The sequence below is a fragment of the Geotrypetes seraphini genome, chromosome 1, assembly GCF_902459505.1.
Source record: "Geotrypetes seraphini chromosome 1, aGeoSer1.1, whole genome shotgun sequence".
Lineage (NCBI taxonomy): Eukaryota > Metazoa > Chordata > Amphibia > Gymnophiona > Dermophiidae > Geotrypetes > Geotrypetes seraphini.
Genome location: NC_047084.1, coordinates 91,937,476 through 91,960,323, shown reverse-complemented (window position 1 = coordinate 91,960,323; position 22,848 = coordinate 91,937,476). Strand labels below are relative to the sequence as shown.

At 43.0% G+C, this 22,848-nt stretch overlaps 1 protein-coding gene across 4 annotated transcripts in view; it reads left to right on the top strand.

The window, feature by feature from the left end:
• KATNAL2 (katanin catalytic subunit A1 like 2) overlaps nt 1-22,848 on the top strand; it is a 152,533-nt gene that overhangs the window by 101,864 nt on the left and 27,821 nt on the right. For 3 of the 4 annotated variants that reach the window (XM_033934923.1, XM_033934930.1, XM_033934908.1), the window contains 3 exons: nt 3,513-3,576; nt 9,530-9,648; nt 16,508-16,599. In XM_033934923.1, the coding sequence (XP_033790814.1) occupies nt 3,513-3,576; nt 9,530-9,648; nt 16,508-16,599 (275 nt within the window). The remainder of the gene's footprint in view (nt 1-3,512; nt 3,577-9,529; nt 9,649-16,507; nt 16,600-22,848) is intronic. The other variant, XM_033934914.1, reaches the window with a different exon arrangement.

Sequence of the window (22,848 nt, the reverse complement as noted above, 5' to 3'; positions counted from 1 at the left end):
TTTTGAAAACTTACCTGTTTGACAAATATGTGACTTAATTGCTACTGTTGTATTTTCCAAGAGATATTTGACATGTTTATGTGTGTGATCCACTGATTGTACAATTTTTGCTTGTTGTAAACCGCCTTGTACTAATGGTTTGGCGCTATATAAGAATAAATTATTATTATTATTATTCTATGTATTTTATTTTCTTTGATCAATATCAGAGTTTATATATACAAGGCACGCAAGCAGGGATTGGGGGGATGAGTAGATGCAAGGATTAGAAGTTGAATGTTTAGGAAGCTAACCATATTGAACTGTTATTCAATTTTGATTGTTTTTTGACTTCTGTTTTCCAATAAAAAGATTTTACATAAAATTCTGTGTCTTTAGGCGATGGTTAACTGGCTGGATGACAATCAGTTCTTCCTTAATTCATTGAAATGTAAGGATATATATTTTACATGTTTTGGCTCCTCACCTATTTCTGCTTTGGGTGAGGAGTTCCCTATTGGCCTTCCAGGAAACACTTTAGCTTCCTTTTACGAAAGTGCGATAGCAGTTTCTAGCGTGGGGAACCACGCTGAATGGCCCGCGCTGCTCCTGACGCTCATTGAGTTCCTATGAGCATCGGGAGCAGCGTGGCTCCCCACGCTAGAAACTGCTATTGCAGCTTCGTAAAAGAGGGGGTTCGTGTCTTGTGTTTTGCCCTAGACTCTGAGCACTTCTTTCAGCTGCAGATCTCTTCACTCAGTTCTTTTTCCTTTTCTTTACAGCAGATCTACTTTATACAATCTCACCCCTTCCCAAGACCACCTCCTTTGATATCAGCCTCCTCAAGATGCCTCACAGTGAGACCAGGTGCTCCTCCCCCCCCTGAGATCAGCCCCCCCTCTTGGATTTACCTATCTCCCTGGTGGTCCAGTGAGGGATCATCTGATCGGGAGAGAGCCCCATTTGCTCCTGCTCCTAGGGGCTGCATGCCTTAAAATGGCTGCTGTGAGCTGTAGCAGTAGTCTGATGATACTACTACTAGGAGGTCAGCCTTCCATATTGTATCCTCCTTTAATATCACTATGGGCTAGATTCACTAACCTGCCCGATCGTGACCAATCCGTGCAGGTCCGATGCAACTTTTAAAAAATTTTTATACTTTACTTTTTAGCCCAGCGAGCTGGTTAAAACCACGGGCTCGCTGTGCGGGGAAGGGCAGGAGAGATTCGGGGGAGAGCAGGGCGGCAGGCAGGAGAGATTTGGGGCAGCAGAGAGCAGGGCATGCAGAGAGCAGGGCGGCAATGGAGCTGGAGAGTCGGAAAGGATGTTTGCGACTGGTCCCCAGCAGTCGCTTCTTGGGTTGATCGGCCAGCCCAGTCGGACCGCAAAATTTATTTGGGAATTGCATCCCTACCTACTTTGCATGCCGTTCCCCTCATTTGCATATGTGGATTGGAATCGGATTGGCAGAGAGGTGAGTGAATCGGGCCGGAGTAAAATCGGGTCGCAAACTGATTGGAACACAATCGGTTTGCTTAGTGAATCTAGCCCTATGTATTTTAAAGTTCAATTTAAAACTGAAAAATGATTAGTTAATTATACAGTATTTAGGGTTTCTGATATTATGGTCTAAATCAGTGTTTCTCAACTTCTTCAAGCCAAGTACCCCCTAAGTCTAACAAATATCAGCCGAGTACCCCTGCCCAGGCTCTGCCTCAAACCCGCCCAAACTCCCCCCCTGACTAATTATAAAGCAATTTCTTCTATCCATTTTTCATATACACACAGTATCTTATTAATACATAATAGTAACCACATAATTAAAAAAACAAAGTACACTATATGCAGAGAAAATGTTAATTATCATTTACAGTATATTTGGGATTTTTTTTCAAAGAAGTCAAGGCAGATGACTTTAAAATATGCAATGTAACAACTATAGAAAAACAGAAAAATATTTATTTATTTAAAAATTTATATACCGCATAAAAACTATGCGGTTTACAAAATTACATGCATACACATTAAAAATACTAAAACATATTTCAGCAGAACAAACACAATAAAACATTAACTAACAGTATCATTATTAAAACCTTTTTTCAAATTCATCCAACAAGATGGAAAGACAAAATCCCATAAAAACATTGACAGGACGGTAAGGCTTCAGCAGCAAATACCATTAGCACATGAAGGCATTAGCAAATAATTGTGTTTTCAACATTTTCTTAAAATTTAGTCTCCCATCACAAAATCGTAGAAAACCAGGCAGCGCATTCCAAAGCTTGGGCACCTGCTACAGACAGTGCAAAATATAGACAACAGCTATAAATTCTCAAACGGACACATTTCAATCACTAAATCGAAAATAAAATCATTTTTTCTACCTTTTGTTGGCTGATAACTTAATGAGTCTCTGGTTGTACTGACTGACTGTGCTTCCTCTCCTCCGAATCTCATTTCCTTTCCCAATCATCTCTCTCTCTGTCCCTCCGTGAGTCCAGCATTTCTCCCTCTCTCATCCCCCGGAGCATGTGAGTTTGAGGAGTGAGCAGGGTACAAGACACAAAAAAAGGGAGGGGGGGAGGATGTACAAGAGGAGACAGCAATTGATCCAAAAGATTCTGAAAACAGGTGAGTTTGAGGACTGATTGGAATCTTAGGTAAGAGGTTTAGAACGGATGTAAGATGACAAGGCATTCTACAGAGAGGGGCCTAGGTAGCTGAGACTAGTCTCATGGGAGATAGTAAGTTGAAAAGATGGAAGAGCAGGGATTGTGAGGAGATTAACAATCAAGGAGCAAAGTGGTTGAGGGTATGTGTAAGGGTTTAGGAGGATGTTCATGTAGATAAGAGCTGTAGGAAAATGGGACTTAAAAACTGGACAAAGAAGCTTAAATTTAATGCGAGTGGAATCGGGAGCCAGTGTTCTGAATGAAAAAGGGGACTGACAGGCAAAGTGGTGAGCTGAGTAGAGAACCTTTACAGCAGTAGACTGGATCAATTATAGCCATTTCAGGGATGCTGGTCTTTAACCAGGGGGCCATCGCGTGAGCAGACTGCTGGGCACAATGGACCACCGGTCTGACCCAGCAGCGGCAATTCCTATGTTCTTATGAATAGAGAGTTAGCTTGGCAGAGTTTAAAAGATTTGGAAAAGTTCCTACTAGAAAGGACCATAGTCCATTTCTAAGATGGACTTAGCAAAGTCTACTGGTTATCCCTGGAATAAGCAGCATAAAACATGTTTTTACTCTTTAGGGATCTTGACAGATACTTTTGACTTGAACTGGCCAATTTTGGAGATAGGATACTGAGCTCGATAGACCTTCAGTCTAATCCTGTGTGGCAATGCTTATGTTTTTTTAATGCTTTTCTGCTTGAAATAATCTCATATATTAGAATGAACTTTACTTTTCTATAGTATTGATTTGACTCAAAGATTCCAAATTCATACCAAAGAGCCTGTGAAACAGTTTTTAACCAGCCAAATTTAAAACTTTTAGATTATATTTTGTTTTGTTTTTCCCCAGTATCCACAGTTGTTTACTGGAATACTTTCACCGTGGAAAGGATTATTGCTCTATGGACCACCAGGTAAAGTACAGTTTACAGTTTGAGTCTGTTGAGACTTATAGGGGACCTTTTATTAAGCTGCTTTTAAGCAGCTAATATGAGTTTGTGTGCATCTTCACTAATCTCTATCACGTAGTAACAGTTACTGCATGCTAAAACCATAAAAAATGTGAGCTAGCTGCTGGACCTAGTAAGGGCATGTCCCAGAGGAGGGGCCTTAAGTGTCTGAGCCAATCAGGGCCTTAGGCTGCTCCCTCTGAATCCCAGAATACAGAGGGAGGAGCATAAGGCCCTTAGGTATCTGAGCCAATCAGGACATTGGGCCCCTCCTCATTCGTCCCAGGATGCACTAGGAAGGGAAAGGCCCGCCATTTTTGAGTGGCAGGTCTGAGGAGCAGGAAGGACTGGGCATTCTTCCTGCTGTCACCTAATTTGCAGGTATGGGGGGCAGGGGGGTATCTGGTAGCAGGATGGAGTGGGCATCTGTTCCTGCAAACTTTTTAATTTTTTTAGGAAGAGTAGTAGGGAAGAGGAGTGATCGGTTCTGGGGGGCCTTGTGGAGGGGGTGAATGTGTTGTGTGAGGGCTTTGTGGCGGCAAGAGGGAGTGACCATTCCTTGTGCCAATTTTGACTGGCTTGGGAAGTGGGGTTCACGTTGGCAGGAGAGAGTGAGTATCCCTCCTGCCTCCATTCAGGTTCTGAGGGGGGAGGCATGGCATTTTTTTATTGGTCAGATATTGTGTGTGTTACACACAACATCTGTGCCCATAGAAAAAAGTGAAAAAACAGACAGATCTGTCAGTAACACAGTTACCAAAGTAGAAAGAGGAACTGCGTAGATGATGTTTGTGATGCAGGAATTTATTTGTTCAACACAAAGATGCAGATCTATGAACAATAAATGGAATCCACAATGTATTTAAATAAATAAATTCCTGCATCATGGACATCAGCTCCGCAGTTTCTGCTTTGGTTGCACCATATTACTTCATAGCAGTTGGATTTCTTTGTTTGGTAACACAGTTACTGACAGGTCTAGACTTGTTGGCTTTTCCAGGTCGGTCCTACTAACCTGATTCTGGCATGCAAGGTTAGGGCATCAGTCAAATGCCTGGTTTTAATATTAATAACCTGCATGCCAGAATAAGAGAATGTAGGACCACAAAAAAAAACCATGCTGTGATCCATTTAAAGCATTGGGTTGGCAAATACAATTAGTCACTAAACCAGTCAAATCGGTTTAGTGATGATCATTAGACAATAGGAGGCTTTAGTACATCTAGCCCTCTGATCTGTAGTCAGCCCCTCCCCTCAATCACAGAACTTGCCCACTGTTGGCAAGTTGTGCCCTTTTGCTAAGTGTGCCTGCATAGCCAGGGACTCCATATTCCCCCATCACAGCATACTCCGGCTCTCTGACCCAACCTAGTCACTGGGGAAAAATGTGTTCCCGTATCATTTTCTAGTCCTGAGTTCAAAATGGGTGAATCTAACTCCTAGTGCAGTGGTCTCCAATCTTTTTCAAGTAAAGACCTGCAGTATGACTATGAGAAAGTAGAGACTGACCTGGGAACAGGAAGATGCGGGTAACCGTGGTAAACCATGGTAACGGGAAACCTGTTACAGAATTTGCTGCGGGTACGGGAGTAAAAGAACATAAGAATTGCCGCTGCTGGGTCAGACCCAGGGTCCATCGTGCCCAGCAGTCCACTCACGCAGCGGCCCTCTGGCCCACTGGCCTACAGGAACAGTATCAAACATGTTTCTTCCACTTCTGCAGCTGCTCCTTGTTTTCTTTAGCTCCTCCCAAAGCAAACTCTGGACTGCTTTCCTTCTACCACTCCTTGCAGGGATGCCACTGCTCCCCCACCCTCCAGTCATGACCCCTTAACCTCTGCAGCTGTCCAGTGTTTTCTTCAGCCAATCAGCTCCTCCCAAAGCAAACTCTGGTCCGCCTCCTTCTACCACTCCTTGCAGGACTGCTACTATTCCCTGCCGTCCAACCATGATGTCACCTTTAAGGAGTTATAGTCATTAGACTGTGTTTTTGGTTACTGTGCCCCCCACTACGCAACATGAATAAATAGTATGCCATGAGGGTGCTCCATTTTGTGGGCTTTGGTTTGTCAGTAATGGCAAGTAGTGATGGTAAGTGGAGCAAGTAGTGGCTGGTGGCATTCACACTGTATTATTTTTGCTCAAGTTCTTTGGCTACAGTGAGCATTGAGGAACATAGTAAGTGATACCTATCCCATTCAATTCATTTTAGAGAAAGGGAGACATGTTGGATGGGTGGGGCAGCTTAAGCTTTGGGGATAGGCTTTAGTTAATATTGGAGCTGGGGGGGAGGGGTCACTCAGCAGCAACTCCACTCAGGTGAGGGGGTTTGGGGGGTATCATGAGACTCAGGCCAGTGCTCAGGCAGCACTGCTCATAAAGTTAACTGCCTCCCCTTTACCAATGGAGAATTCCAGGCAGCAACTGCAGTCTGCAGAGGTATTGCAACAGTGTCTGAAACTTACCTCCTTGGATCACTCGCTCCTGTTTTGAATAGAATAGACTGCAGTCTGCCTGTGTGTGCATCACTCACTGAGTAAGAAGACCCCTTAACCCATCCCATTTTTCACTGGTGCCCAGGTTAAATAGTTTTATACTGGAGTTTGGAAAGGACAAAGGAGATGCTGCTGGCCTGGGCTCCATTGGGATGGGAAGTATTTGGAAATATTAGGGGAGAGGCCATGTTATGGAAGTGGGGTTTCTGAAAGACAGGGAGAGATACTAGGCTGGGGGTTGGAGAGATGCACAGAGCGAGTTGTATTTAGTACTTCCTTTCTGGTATCCTTGTAAGGGGCTGGGAGGAAGTATGGGGGAGGGAAAATGGGATTTTTGTTGATCTGTAATATTATCTTTATGTTTTATAAATGACAGTTGTAAAGAAGATTTTTAGAAACAGAGAAACATGACAGCAGATAAAGACCAAATGGCCCATCCAGTACTCATCTGCAGCATCCATTATGTCCTACTCGACCTAAGAGATCCCATGTGCCTGTCCCACTCTTTCTTGAATTTAGAAATAATCTATGTCTCATTCATCTCTACTGGGAGACTATTCCACACATTCATCACCCCTTCTGTAAAAAAGTATTTCCTTAGATTACTCCTATGCCTTCATCCTATGGTCTCTCATTCCAGAGCTTCCTTTCAAATGAAAGATACTCGTCTCATGTCTCTATCATATCTTCCCTCTCCTGCCTTTTCTCCAAAGTATACATATTGAGATCTTTAAGTCTGTCCCCATATGCCTTACGATGAAGACCATTGACCATTTTAGTAGCCTTCCTCTGAATCAACTCCATCCTGTATATATCTTTTTGAAGGTGTAGTCTCCAAAATTGCACATTCTAAATGAGGTCTCACCAGAGTCTTTTTCCTACTGGCCATACCTCTCCCTATGCACCTTTCTAGCTTTCACCGTTGCCTTCTCAACCTGTTTGGCCACCTTTAGATCATCATATACTAACACACCCAAGTCCTGCTCCTCTTTCATCCACAAAAGTTCTTCACCCCCTAAACTGTATTGTTCCCTTGGGTTTTTGCAGCCCAAATGCATGACCTTGCATTTCTTAGCATTAAATTTTAGCTTTCACATTTCACACCATTCTTCAAGCTTTGCTAGGTCCTTTCTTATGTTATTCACACCATCATGGATGTCTACTCTATTGTAGATTTTGGTATCATCCGCAATGGCTGTGATGGTGTAGATGGGCTGGAGTGAAATTTGACGGAGACTTCAAGTAGTTGGAACCTAAGAACAGTACGGGCAGAGCTTTGGATTCTTGCCCAGAAATAGCTAAGAAAAAAAAACAAAACAGCCCCCAAAATTTTTAGATTTGAATCAGGTTGGGCAGACTGGATGGGACTATTCGAGTCTTTATCTGCCGTCATCTACTATGTTACTTTGTAATCTTACCCGACAGTGCTTCAGCAATATTGCTTACAAAAATGTTAAAAAGAACAGGCCAAGGAAACAAGCCTTGAGGCACACCACTGGTAACATTCCTTTCCTCAGAGCAATCTCCATTGACCATTACCCTCTGTTGCCTTCCACTCAACCAGTTCCTGACCCAGATTATAGCCCTGTATAACTATATCCCAGCCATGGTTTTCTGTGAACCCACGTCTCTGTGATCACCACTAAATCCAACTCATCCTCTTCCATCACAACCTCTAGATCAGACATGGGCAAACTATGGCCCGCGGGTCATATCTAGCCCGTTTAGTTTTTAATCCAGCCTGCCAATCATCCGAACCCTGCTGACCGCGAGCCCTACATACCTCCCTCCAGAGCAGCATCGGGCCGACAGCACTCTAAACAGGCTGCTTTGCGGCCTTCTCTCGTTGGGGAATTCCCTCTGCTGCATCACTAATGATGTCATTAGAAATGCGGCACACGGAAGATGGTAGATTTCTACCCGGTCATTGCCAGAAAGCAGACCACTTGCCCCCAGAGGGGCCGGTCGGGGTAAATTTTGAGGCTCACAGCATTTTCAGCAATATTATGGAGGCTCCTCTGCATGGAGATCCTTTCAAGGATCCAGGCAGAGGTTGTCAGTACCAAACAACCTCAAGCCTCTGGATCTAAGCTAGGGCAGCCTCCAAGAAAACACAATGATGCCAAGAGGGTGGCCATATCCCCGCAAATGAAACAAGTAAAATGAAACCAGTTTCTCTAATATCACTTATAAATGGGATGGTGAACTTCAAACACCCAAAACACCCGTAACTTTCTGGTATTTTTCTTGGGGTATGAATATCATCACTAATTCACATAAAACCCACTGTGGGCTTTTCTAAAATAATTTTAATTCGGCTATGCTTACTGCATTAAAACTTAGATACAAGGAGGGGCATAATAATAAAAAAAAACGTCTAAGTCCCCTTTTGGCCTAAGGCCTTAAACGTTGAAAGTAGAAGCAGGGAAAATGTCCATTATCAAAAAGTACGTCCAAAAGGGTTTTTAAAAAAAATAATGGCCTGCCTCTATGTTCAGCTGTTTAAACACCCAGACCACCACTACGTCTACACTAACATCATATAATCAACCTAAAAAAAGTATAACTCCCAAACGCCCAAAACAGGAGCTTTTAGGCGAAGGAGGAGCCAGTCCTTCGCCTAAAAGCTGGATTCTGTAACTGGTGTCTGTCAAAAACAACATCGGTTACAGAATCCCCCCCCCCTACAACAATCCAGGCAGGAAGGAACCCATGCCCTCCTGCCCCGTGGAACCCCCGAAACCCCCCCCCTTACTATCGGGGCAGGAGGGAGCCCAAGCCCTCCTGCCCCGGCACCCCTAACTCCCACCCCCCGACACTATTGGGGCAGGAGGGAGCCCAAGCCCTCCTGCTCTCGACGCAAGGGCCCCCCCGGCCGCTCGCAACCCCCCTCGCTGACCCCCCGACCCCCCACCCCTGTTTTGACTTGGTCTAAGTCCAAGCGTATAAGTGCTGACTAGGCAACCTGCCTAAAGTTTTGGTTATACCTGGTGTACGCCTAGGTGTAGGTCGGCCCACCTCCCACCCTTTCCCCTCCTCTAAAAACGCCTCTTTTGGCTCTATGCGTTTAGAGGCAGGGGAAAGGCCTAAGCTGGTTTTAGATACGTCTAAAACCAGCTTTGATTATGGGTACTTGGACGAGCAGGCTTTTTGATTGTCTAAGTACCCATTTAGGCCACTTTTTAGACTTTTTTTTTTATTATTATGAGCCCCTTAGCTTTCACCTGACGGGAACTCTGCCGTTTCGCTATTTTTTACTTCGTCAGGGGATTGAAATTTTTACAATCTGCTATATCTTTTCATAGCCTCAATTTACTTAAATCTAACAACCGACTGCTATACTTTTTAAGCTTCTGTTGATGCCAGCTTACAACTATTTTTGCTGACATTTAAGACATTTTCTCATTTTATCACTATCCTAGGTACTGGAAAGACGTTGCTTGCCAAGGCTGTTGCAACTGAATGCAATACAACGTTCTTTAACATTTCAGCATCTACCATTGTCAGCAAGTGGAGAGGGGATTCAGAAAAGCTGGTGCGGGTAGGATTCTTTAACTTTAGCATATTAGGTGTGTATCATAGATTTTATCCAACATTTTGGAAATTTACCCCCTCTTTTCCAAAAGACTGGTAGCATGGGCTGCTGTAGTTACTGCCCCAAAGCCCAAAGGGATTTAAAGAGCTTCGGCGCTTTTGCTGCACGGAATCCGCTAGCATGGCTTTGTAAAAGGGGGGCTTAGCGCTGTGAAAAAATGTAATTTACATAAGGGAATTGTTCGTTTTTGTAATGGGCTATTTGTTGTGTGTTGTCATTTGGCCATAATAAATTGCATGTAATATGCACCGTGTCAGATTTAATAGGTACTGTGTATACCTATGTATATATCTATCTATATCTGTATCTATCTTGCATCCATATATTTACTTATATAACCTGGCTCCTGTATCTTCGCTATGAAAGAGTCCAATGAATAAGATTTGCAGGTCCTTGAGGCTTACTTTCCTGGAGTAGCTTAAAATCTCCCTGCCTAGATTATTGCAAGGAAATGTTTAGTTGCAACAGCAAAACTTCACTTGCTTCAGGCATTCTCAATCCATTCTCAGTCATATTTCACAGAATAGGCATGAGATAAATTTACACGTACCACCACCATCGTGTGCAAATCTCCCATGCCTATTCATTGTGGGTACCCTGAAAATCTGACTGACCAGATGTGTCCCAAAGACTGGGTTGAGAACCCCTGCTCTACTGTGACAAACAGACCAAAAGTATTTATTTGGATTTCTTTTTTAATACCTTAATCGACAATGCTTAGAGCACAGTAAAAATATTTACAGTACATTCTTCTACCGCCAAGTAAGAAAAATTAGCCAAGTTAGAGGGTAATATGGTTAGTGTGCATGGAATGTTTTGCACAGCCGCTACCTCATGTGTCCCCTCCATTTGTCCATGCTATCACCTGAATTCAGTTGCATGCTCTCTCAAGATTTTTTCTGTTGTCACTACAAATAATTTTTATATCTCACTAGTCTTATAGCCCGTTACATTAACGGGTGCTAGAATATATGTGTGTGTGTCTCTATTTCTTTTTCTCTCTCTCTCTCCTTAGCCGCTTTCTTTCTTTCTTTTTCCTTGGCTGTCCATCACCACCCCTTGCCTGCTCCCCCTGTCCATTCTCCTTTACCTCCCCTGTGTCCACCACCATCCCTTCACAGCTCTCCTTATGCAGCAGCAGCCCTGCTCCCTTTGTTTTACCTCCCCCCTGTCCAGCAGCACCTTTCCCTCCCCCCATACCAGTTCCCTGTGCACCTGCCCCTGTGTCTTTCTTCTTGTCTTTCTGTCTCCCTTCCTCCCTCTGTCTGTGTGTCCAAAGCAGCATTCCTTTCCCCTCCATTTCCCTCCCCCCACACCAGTTCCCTGTGCACCTGCCCCTGTGTCTTTCTGTCTCCCTTCCTCCCTCTTTCTGTCTGTCCAAAGCAACATTCCCTCCCCCTTCCATTTCCCTCCTCCCACACCAGTTCACTGTGCAGCAGCGTTATTGTTTCCTCTACCCCCTTTCCCTTCCCACAGTAGCGACTACAAACGCGGGCCCAAGTCCTTTGGCAGCCCCCCCTTCCCTTCCCTTCCCGTGGGTCCGACTACACATGGTGATTCAAGCAGCGTGTCTAGCACTCTTCACACGCTGCTTCGGGTCCTTCTACTGGCCTGATTTAGTCTGGCACGTCCGGAGCAAATCAGGGCAGTAGAAGGGCCCGAAGCAGCGTGTGAAGACTGCTGGACACGCTGCTTAAATCGCCAGTCGGGGCCGCGGTAAGGGAAGGGGGGTCGGCAAAGGACTTGGGTGCCGGGCAGCGGAAATCTTCTTCTATCTTGCCTCTCCTCCACCCTCGGGAGTCAGCGCCAGGAGCTTTAACGGCTGGTGGTTCCGCGTTGAAAGAATCCCGCGCCTCTTTGAAAACTGTCACGCTGCTGGAGGCGGGAGGCGACGGAGAGGGCAGGGGGTGAGCCGCGCATGCGCACTTCCTAGCTGCAGCTCACAGAAAACGGACCCACACTTAGGAAGTGCGCATGCGCGGCTTACCATTTTATTATATTATATTATCCTTCTTTTCTTTTGCGTTTTCCTTATCACCCCCACCCAAAAAAAGAAAAACTAGAAAAAAAATCCCTTTTCAAAATTGAGCCTCATATTACAAAGTTCGAGGCCTAGACTGAAAATAGTGGGACTTGCATTAAATAACGTATTCTAACAAAACACTTGCTAATGCATTTTACTGAATCTAGTCCATTTATTTCTCACTATTATACTATTGTATACCACCAAAGAAATGGCTGAAGGTTTGCCTAAGGCAGGGGTGCCTAAAAGGTCAATCGTGAAGGCACCATGAGTCGATCGCGGAGCCCATCCCAGGCTCTGTGAAAGACTCGCGTTGCCTTTGTGGTCTCCCTGCTTCCCGATGCTATAAACAGGACAGCAGAAATGCCGGGCCCACCAGCCTTCTCCCCCCCCCCCAACACACACATCAATTCTGACGTCGGAGAGGAAGTTCTGGGCCAGCCAATTGTTGCCTGGCTGGCCCGGAACTTCCTCTCCGACGTCAGACTTGACGTTGGGGGAAGGCTGGTGGGCCTGGCGCTTCTGCTGTCCTGTTTATGGCATCGAGAAACAGGGAGAGCTCAGAACTTGGCAGCAGTGGCTTGGGGGCCTGTTCCCTGATTGCAGTGGCTTGGGGGGGGGTCATGGCAGGCAGGGAGACAAAAAGAAAAAGGGAAACAGAAAGAAAGGGGGCATGGAGAGAGACAGGCTGAAAGAAAGAAGGGGGGCACAGAGAAAAAGAAAGGGGAGGAGGCAGGGAGAGAGGAAGAAAAAGTTGGGAGAGGGAATGAGGTCTGGAGGAGAGGAAGCATACAGTAGGCTGAAAGAAGGGAAGAAATATTGGATGCACAGTCAGAAGAAGAAAGTGCAACCAGAGACTCATGAAATCACCAGACAACAAAGGTAGGAAAAATGATTTTATTTTCAATTTGGTGATCAAAATGTGTCCGTTTTGAGAATTTATATCTGCTGTCTATATTATGGCCCCCTTTTACTAAACCACAATAGTGATTTTTAGCGCAGAGAGCCTATGAGCATCGAGAGCAGCGCGGGGCATTCAGCGCAGCTCCCTGCGCTAAAAACAGTTATCGCAGTTTAGTGAAAAGGGAGGGGGGTATATTTGTCTATTTTTGTATAGTTGTTACTGAGTTGTATAGTTGTTACTGCATTAAGTCATCTGCCTTGACCCCTCTGAAAAAAAACCTGGAATATAAATGATAATTAACATTTTCTATGTGTACAGTGTGCTTTGTGTTATTTAAAATTTTATTGTTGGTAGATCATTTTGACTTGGTCATTTTAAAAGTAGCTCGCAAGCCCAAAAAGTGTGGTCACCCCTGGCCTAAGGTTTCTGAAACCCTTGGACTTGCCCTGTCTGATTATATCCCTTTCCTCACCTCTTGCAGTAAGTTTCTGTTTAGTTCGATTAAAAGCATTTTACCTACTCTCCCTGATTCATGTTGGTCATTTATTGTGTTTGTGATTTTTCTGCAGTTTGCTCATTAGGAGGAGATTTTTTTAAACATATAAAGGAGTTACTATTGTTCAAGATAGACGATAGGTAAAACTGTACTCTAATTGAAATGTTTCCTAAGTTCTGGTTTTTGGTGTTTTTTTGGTTTGTTTAATGGGAAGAGGATGGAAACGATGAACTGGGGTAACTTCCATGGAATGACAGTTCAACCCAAAATAGCAGTGGAATTCCTGCATTGTTGCTTTAAAGAAGTCATGGGATAACCATGGAGGGCGACGAAAATGATAGGAGGCTTGCGCCAGAAGACGTATGAGTAGAGACTGGAAGCCCTGAATATGTATACCCTAGAGGAAAGGAGAGACAGGGGAGATATGATTCAGACGTTCAAATACTTAAAGGGTATTAACGTAGAACAAAATATTTTCCAGAGAAAGGAAAATGGTAAAACCAGAGGACATAATTTGAGGTTGAGGGGTGGTAGATTCAGGGGCAATGTTAGGAAATTCTACTTTACGGAGAGGGAGGTGGATGCCTGGAATGCGCTCCCGAGAGAGGTGGTGGAGAATAAAACTGTGACTGAGTTCAAAGAAGCGTGGGATGAACACAGAAGATTTAGAATCAGAAAATAATATTAAATATTGAACTAAGGCCAGTACTGGGCAGACTTGCATGGTCTGTGTCTGTATATGGCCATGTGGGGAAGGATGGCCTGGAGAGGGCTTCAATGGCTGGGAGGGTTTAGATAGAAACATAGAAACATAGAAAATGATGGCAGAAAAGGGCTATAGCCCACTAAGTCTGCCCATTCCAAATACCCGCCCCCCTGATTTCACTCCCTTAGAGATCCCATGTGAAAATCCCATTTTCTCTTAAAATCTGATACACTGCTGGCCTCAATCACCTGCAGTGGGAGTTTGTTCCAATGAATAGAAACATAGAAAATGACGGCAGAAAAGGGCTATAGCCCACCAAGTCTGCCCATTCCAAATACCGGAGCTGGAGTAGGTTTTAATGGAGATTTCGGCAGTTGGAACCCAAGCACAGTACCAGGTAGAGCTTTGGATACTTGACCAGAAATAGCTAAGAAGAAAAAAATTAAATTGAATCAGGTTGGGCAGACTAGATGGACCATTTGGGTCTTTATCTGCCGTCATCTACTATGTTACTATGTTACTATATTGATCTGATCCAGTAAGACTAGTCTTATGTTCTTATGAGAGATGGCCTGTGGTGCTTGAGGAGGAAAGATAATCAACACAGAGCAGAGAGAGTGTGGTGCACTGGTTAAAGCTACAGCCTCAGCACCCTGGGGTTGTGGGTTCTATAAAAAGTTAAATAGTATTCTCACAAAATTTGTTTGGCTGGGTAAAATGCCTAGAATTGCTTTAGTATCTTTACAAAATCCAATTGAGGAGGGAGGGGTAAATTTTCCAAATTTTTATAGGTATCATCAAGCCTATATTTTACGCCAGGGTATGTATTGGGTCTTCCCAGAGCTCATGGAAAATATCCCAGATTGGTTGTATTTGAAATGACGACTCTTGTTCCCTCTAAATTTATCTCATGTTCTCAGTATTAAGATGCCTAGAAAATATAAAGAGAACAGAATATTGATGGATACATGGAAAACATTGTGTTATGTCAGTAATTTAACACCTAACCCAATAAATAAATCAACAAATCAATCTATATGGCTAAACTCCAAGATTCAAATTAGCGGATTTAAAGTCGTCTGGAAGCATTGGATTATTGCAGGTATACGGACATTAGATGATGTTATTTCAAATGGTAAACTGCTTGAATTTTCACAGTTACAAAATAAATGTGGTCTTAACAAATCACAAAGTTTCAGATAGTTGGAACTGAAGCAGGCTATTCAGGAAGGGGTCCCTGAATGGAAACATCTTAATAATCAGTATAGTCTGGAATTCTTATGCTTTCAGACAGATTTCTTGGGACACCAAGCCGCACAGTGGCATAAATTGATATCTGGCTTTATGAATAAAAAACCAAAGACGTGTCTTAGAGACATTTTGAGCATTGAGATTAAGCACCAAATTTCTGCATCTCAATGGCCACGAATTTGGTCTTAGAGAATGAGATGTACAATGTCTGCATCTATGAGACAAACTTTTTTTTTGTTTTTTTTGTTACATAGAGCATTTTGGACCCCAGTTCGATTACAAAAGTTGGATAGCTCTAAGTCTAATAGATGCTGGCATTGTAATCTGGAAGCAGGGACTCTGGATCATTTAATATTCTATTGTCCCTGTATCATGGCCTTTTGGAAATCAATTTGGTCTCAAACTAACTGTCTATTAGAGAACCATGTAGCTCTATCATATGATACAATTCTATTCGGGACATCAATGAGAATAAAAAGTCAAATTTCATCAAGCAATAATAAACTTTTATTGATAATGACAGGAGTCAACATATCCTGGTGATACAACATATCACCAGGAATTAGAAAAATTATAGTAGACTTAACTATACTTTCTGGTGGAACTCGCTGTGCCATATTTACAAAATGGAAAGAACAATTGCCATACAAAAAGGAAATTATAATAATTTTAAGAATATCTGGGGGCCATTGACAATTTATTGCAATGATTAGACACTGTTTTCCATTTTCCATTTAAAATACATTTACAATAAGGGGAGGGGGTGGTATAAAATTCTGTTTAAGGTTTACTTAATAGATATGAATATAATATTTATATGAAATTTATGATTAAAATATTTGTGGGAAGGGTGGGTCTGGGAGGGAATAAATTCATGTATTTAAGATAATAATAGAAAGAAATTCAAGTGATGTGTATTAATTTAAATGATTTAATATTGTGAACTTGATGAAAGATAAAAATGAATAAAGATTTTTTTTTTATACAAAAAAACAGCCTTTTTAAAATAATGAAAGTAGGCCTGAAGTTCTTTTAAAGTTTTTCTGGAGACTGTTCTACATCTTGTAGGTTCTATTTTCTCAATTTATGGGATGAAAATTTGGGTTAATTTCAGGACCTGCTATTGTAAAATGATATATTTCTATTAATTGTTGTCAGCTCCAGAAACAATTCTAACTTTTCTAGAGCTGTTTTCCTTAGTAGAGATGGTGGAGAAAAAGACTGTGCCTGAATTCAAGAAAGTGTGGGACAGGCACATGGGATCTTTTAGGGAGAGAAAGAAATAATAGATGCTGTGGATGGGGAGACTAGATGGGCCATTTGGCCTTTATCTGCTGGCATATTTCTATGTTTAACTAATTATTCTTTTTGAAAAGCTTAATAATACATTTGCTAAAAGCCTTGTGGTTTCTTTTTTTGGAACAGGTATTATTTGAACTTGCTCGCTATCATGCACCTTCTACTATTTTTTTGGATGAGTTGGAGTCTGTGATGAGTCAGAGAGGCGCTGGTTATGGGTAATTAGTAACTTTTTTTTTTTTTTGCTTTAGAATTATCACTAGTATATCTGATTCTAGAAGTCAAAGCAACAATATTAAGCAATTAGAGTGTTTCTGTAAAATATATACAAATATTACTTTTTTAGATGCACATGAAAGCTTTTACCCCTCCCCTTTTATCAAGCTGTGCTGCAGAGCTGCCCATAGGCAAAAGTAGAACAGAATGGCTCGGCATTTAGCTTGTGATGCTTGGCAGCATAGCTTGATGAAAGAGAGGATTAATTACTTCTTAAAGAAAGTTGTGCCTTCTGTGTACTGCGCAGTTTTTTGAAGTATATAAAAACAAAATGCACCAAAAGATGTTTTAAACAATTCAAAAATACTGGCAAGCTAACAAAAGACCTAATAAAACTTTTAAAACGCAAAACATGCAAAAAACCTGGCTTACAATGTCTGTTCAATTTTTGAGCTCAAACAACTCCTAAAATGTTTTTGAAATGTGATCATTTTCTTTTTTTTTACCAATTTATTAATGTGACAGTTAAATAAAACGGAAAACAAAAATAAAGAGTGGGTGGTGATCAGTGTTCCCTCTAAGCGGGCGGGTGTTGTGAGCAAACTTTTTTCACCGTGAGCCAAAAATATCGGGCGCCAGCAAGTTATGAGCCAACTCGCCCGATTCTCCTCTCGCCGCCCTGCCATCTGCCGTACGCCTCTTCCGATCGTGCGCTGTGACGAGAAACGTGTGCGCTGCGATGTAATATTTTGTGCGCCAGCGCACGCCAGCGCAGCTTAGCGGGAACACTGGTTCAAATGGTTTTATTTATTTCCCCAAATTTATTTTTGTTATACGCATTGAAAATATTTGATATTGCGTTTAAATCAAAATCTCAATAAACTTGAAACGAGTGCCCGTGAGATTGTGGGAGGGTTAAATACTCAAAACTTAGAAGTTTTTGCTACGCCAGCTTTCTGGTATCTTTACATACAGTGGCGTACCTAGCATATGTAACATCCGGGGCCCATCATTTTTTGGCACCCCCCCCCCCATCTGTAAGAAAAACATGATTTTTAGTAACAAACCACACGTCACACATGAGTACCTAGGAAAAGGCAGCATCTTACATATTGCAGTGAGCAGTACATCAATACACCCATTGTAAAACTAAACAAGCCAGACCAGCACAGATCAATCCTACACCGTCAATCCTAACAGAAAACCATGTCTTTCGAACACACAGAACACAGAAAACACCTTCGCCTAGTAAGGAATATGTAATCACAAACTAACCCCTCCCTCTTTTACAAAACTGTAGTGTGGATTTTAGCTACGGAGGTAACAGCTCTGATGCTCATAAAATTCTGAGCATCAGAGCTGCTACCACCAAGGCTGGTGCTAAAAACGCTTCACAGTTTTGTAAAAGGGGGGATAAAATAAAAATACATAGACAAAGGTTAAATTGAACCAGCAAGAAGCTGGACTCTGCATACAATGCTTCACAGAAACAGTGACACATGTCTCCTAAAGCAATAAATAAATAGAAATTTTTTTCTACCTTTGTCTTCTGTGGTTTCTCCTTTCCTCATCTTCTTGTAACTCTCTTCCTTCCATCCACTGTCTGCCGTCTCTCTTCCCCTATATGGCATCTTCTCTCCTTCTATGCCCCTTCCAGAAACTGTATGCCTCCCCCTTCCATCTCTCCTTTCACCCCATTGGTCTGGCATCTCTCTCCTCGCCTTCCCTCTCCCACACCTCTCCTCATAGTCTGGTATCTCCCCTTCCCTGATTCTCTGGCATCTCTCTCCTTTCCTTTTCTTCCATCTTTCGCTCCCCCTCCATGCTCTCACATCTCCCCCTTCCTTTTCCCTTAGACTGGCATACCTTCCTCCTACGCTCCAAGCCCTGGCATCTCCTTTAATTCCCTCCCTCATCTTCCTTCTCCCTCCAGCTGGGTACCGCAACACTCTTCCCTGCAGCTCTGCACTTCCCCACAATTGCCATGCTTCGGTTCCTCTTCTTCCTTCCTTCCTCCCCCCCCCCCCCCGCGGGACCCTGCGGCACCATCAACTCTTACTCCCTCTAATGTCGGCCCTGCAGCTCCAGACTTCCTCGCACCTTCTCCCCTCCCCCTTTGGATCGCTATTATTTTAAATGTTATAGCCGCGGAGCTGTATCCATCAGTGGAGATGTCTAACCTCGGCCTGCCCCGGAACTCTTACTGCAACAGTGACTTCCTGTTCCTGCCTAGACGGGCGTCTGCTGCAGTAAGAGTTCCGGGGCAGGCCGAGGTTAGACATCTCCACTGTTGGATACAGCTCCGCGGCTATAACATTTAAAATAATAGCGATCCAAAGGGGGAGGGGAGAAGGTGCGAGGAAGTCTGGAGCTGCAGGGCCGACATTAGAGGGAGTAAGAGTTGATGGTGCCGCAGGGTCCCGCGGGGGGGGGGGGAGGAAGGAAGGAAGAAGAGGAACCGAAGCATGGCAATTGTGGGGAAGTGCAATCCCCCCAATGCGTCCCCTTACCTTACCGACGCGTGTGTGCGCTGTGAAGAGAAACTTTGCGCTGCGATGTAATATTTTGTGCGTGAGCGCAGGCCAACGCAGCTTAGCGGGAACACTGGTGGTGATAACATTTTATTGGACTAACCTAGTACATTTTTGTCTTTTGGAAGTAAAAACAAACCTTCCTCAGGCCAGAACAATATCTTTGTATAATAAAAATAATCTTACACAAAGATCTTCTATTCTAAAAATGTGATAATGATTCTCATTTTAAAAAACAATATACTGTAATTGTCATACTGGGACATATCAAAGTTCCATAAAGCCCAGTATCCTGTTTCTAACTGTGGCCAATCCAGGTCACAAGTACCTAGTAAGATTCCAAAAGAGTAAAACGGATTTTATGCTGCTTATCCTACAAATAAACAGTATTTTTTTTTCCAGTGTGCATCAGCTTGAAGTCTGTATTAAACAAAGAAAGGCCTAGCTCTGGCTAGGCCATAAAAGTCAAAAATTTCACAGTATTTCAATGAGAACCTTTTCATACTTTACCCAATATTCTGTTACTTTTACACATAAGTTGTAGAAGCATATACTAGAGAGCTGTTCCTATCTTCTGTGTGCTTCCTGGATGGTCTCTGTTTTGGGCTTTTGTTTCCCCTAGCTGAACCATACCCTTCTTGCTTAGCACTCTGGTCCTAGACTTCTTAAGGTGGGTCTTTGAAGGCATGTGTTTAAGGGGAACCAGCAGTTTCTTATGCATTCTATCACATCTACTTTACACTTTCAAATTATAAAAAAAAGTAAGATATTCAAAAATAAGAAGACAAAAAGTCTTAATTGTATAGGTTTTCACATCCCTTAATGCATTACTTCTTGGAAGTTTCTTTTACAGTGCTGACAGCCAGCAGAATGGTGCAGTTTCTGACCATCCTTCTTAACAGAATAATTCAAGCTCTTCTAAGTTTAGTGAGGGATCATCTGGGTCTGCCATCTTTATGTCTTGCCACCAATTTCCTGTTGGATGTAGACTTGACTTTGATGTTAGAAAGCAAGAAAAACAGCCACTGGCCTGCTTCAGGAGTTTTCTCAGTAATGCTCTTGGATTTAAGAGATGACAATAGTGCTTTTTTGGGGCTGTTTGAAGTGGTTTGCAGTTGCTTCAAACTGCCCAAAAAAGCGCCAATCCAAGAGCATTACTGAGCAGGCCAGTGGCTGAAACATGCATGTGTCTAGTCTTGATTGATACAATAAAGAAATTGAGCACTCTAGGTTGCCTTTACTGTTTTTCTTGCCAGAAGGAGATTCACCACCTTCTTGCTTCTTTTAGATTAGTCAGGTTCATGGTTGTTGTCAATAGCCCTCTTCTCAGAGGCAAAATTCTGGTAGCTTGGGAATCCCACACATGAGAATGTATTGATTGCCTACTGGTCCTCAGAAAAAGCATAGTTACTTACCTATAGCAGGTGTTATCCGAGAACAGCATGCATATATTCTCGTGGTACTATTGTGAAACTACTGCTAAGGGTCATTGGTGCCATTTGTTTCCTGACACTGAGCGATGCAGGACTGACTAGGGGAGAGAGGATTTCAGCCGCTTGGGACTAATGAGGCATCAGTGCTGATCCCCAAGTATATCCCAGGGGATGGGATGGGGGGAAGGGTATGACCCTGGGGTGGACAGGGCTTTATCAAGGGGGGCAGAACTTTGGATTGGGGTGTCGAGAAGGCCCATCAAGAGTTGTTCTTGTGTGTGTAGGGTTATGTCAGGAAAGCCTATCAAGGGTTTATGGTAGCACTGCTGCAGAACCTGTGACAATACGCTGTGCTACTGGATGGCCAGTAGCAAAGCTGCAGTTATTGCTTCCTCTTGAGGTGATAGCTGCCACGACTGCTGATAATGTAATCAAATTTACTATCATGCCATACTGACCCACACAGTAGCTGTTATAGCAACCACATCTCCACCCGCCCATGTCCTACCTAGGTCATGCTCACTACACATTATGTAGCTAAAATGGGATGACTTTTTAAAAAAAATTCAAAACCTCCTTTTCTATTGAAGTGGATTGAATTTTAATTTTATACACATCTCTGTTGTGCCATGACAAGTAAAAGTGGTCTATCAAATCTAATAAACCAGGGGTGCCCACACTTTTTTGACTCGCGAGCTACTTTTAAAATGACCAAGTCAAAATGGATCTACCAACAATAAAATTTTAAAAAAAACACAACGCACACTGTACGCATAGAATTGTTAATTATCATTCCTATTCCAGGGTTTTTTCAAAGAGGTCAAAGCAGATGACTCTATGCACTGTCACCTCAGTAAATACCATACAAAAATAGACAAATACCCACCCCCTCCCTTTTTACTAAACCACAATAGCATTTTTTTAGCGCAGGGAGCTGCGCTGAATGCCCAGCGCTGCTCTCGACGCTCATAGGCTCCCTGCACTAAAAACCACTATTGTGGTTTAGTAAAAGGGGACCATATTGTAAAATATAGACAGCAGATATAAATTCAGACACATTTTGATCACTAAAAAATAAAATCATTTTTCCTACCTTGTCTGGTGATTTCATGAGTCTCTGCTTGCACTTTCTTCTTCTGACTGTGCATCCAATCTTTCTTTCAGCCTGTATGCTTCCTCTCCTCCACACCTCATTCCCTCCCCCAACTTTTTCTTCCTCTCTCCCTGACATTTCTTTCTTTCTCTCTTCATGCCCCCTTTCTTTTTTTCTGTTTCTCTTCTTTCCTTCTGTCTCCCTGCCTGCCCCCTTTGGGGAACAGGACCCAAATGCCACCAATGGATAAGAGGCCCCAAAGCCGCCGCCGCCGCCGCCTCATGCTCTCTCTGCTTCGGGCCGATCAATCTTCCTCTCCCTGACGTCAATTCTGCCGTCGGAGAGGAAGTTCCGCCCAGCCAGGCAGCGATTGGCTGGCCCGAACTTCCTCTCCGACGGCAGAATTGACATCGGGGAGAGGAAGATTGATTGGCCCGATAGATCGCCAAGGCAAAGTGAGTCCTGGATGATCGACTCACTTTGCCTTGGCGAGCTACCGGTCGATTGCGATCGACCTATTGGGCACCCCTGTAATAAACCATAACCACAGCATGGATTTGCACTGCTGTCTACCGTGCTGAAAACCCATCTTACTGCAGATTAATAAGTTAACAAATTGGGCAACCACAGGTAAGCAACTACTTTTTTCTAATTTTATCTCAGTAAACTAGTCTCCATCGCTTGATAAAGTTACAGGGAAATACCTTTAAACCAATAGAAGGAAATATTTTTTCACTCAGAGAATAGTTAAGTTCTGGAACGCTTTACCAGAGTATGTGTTAAGAGTGGTTAACATAGCTGGTTTTAAAAAAAGGTTTGGACAAGTTCCTGGAGGAAAAGTTCATAGCCTGCTATTGAGGCAGATATTGGGGAAACCACTGCTTGCCCTTGGATTGTTAACATGGAATGTTGCTACTCTTTGGGTTTTTGCCAGGTACTTGTGACCTGGATTGGCCACTGTGGAAACAGGATTCTGGGCTAGATGGACCATTGATCTGACCCAGTATAGCTCTAATTATGTTCTTATAACTGTATATGAATTTAAAATATGTTTTCTAATTTTATTGCCATGATTTAACAATTTCCCCTTTTCCCCATTGAATGCTACAGTAAAGAAGCTTATTTAAATGAAGAAATATGGTTACTGAAGTTTAAACACGCAGTTTTAGCTTACTGCCTTTATTGTAGCCAGAC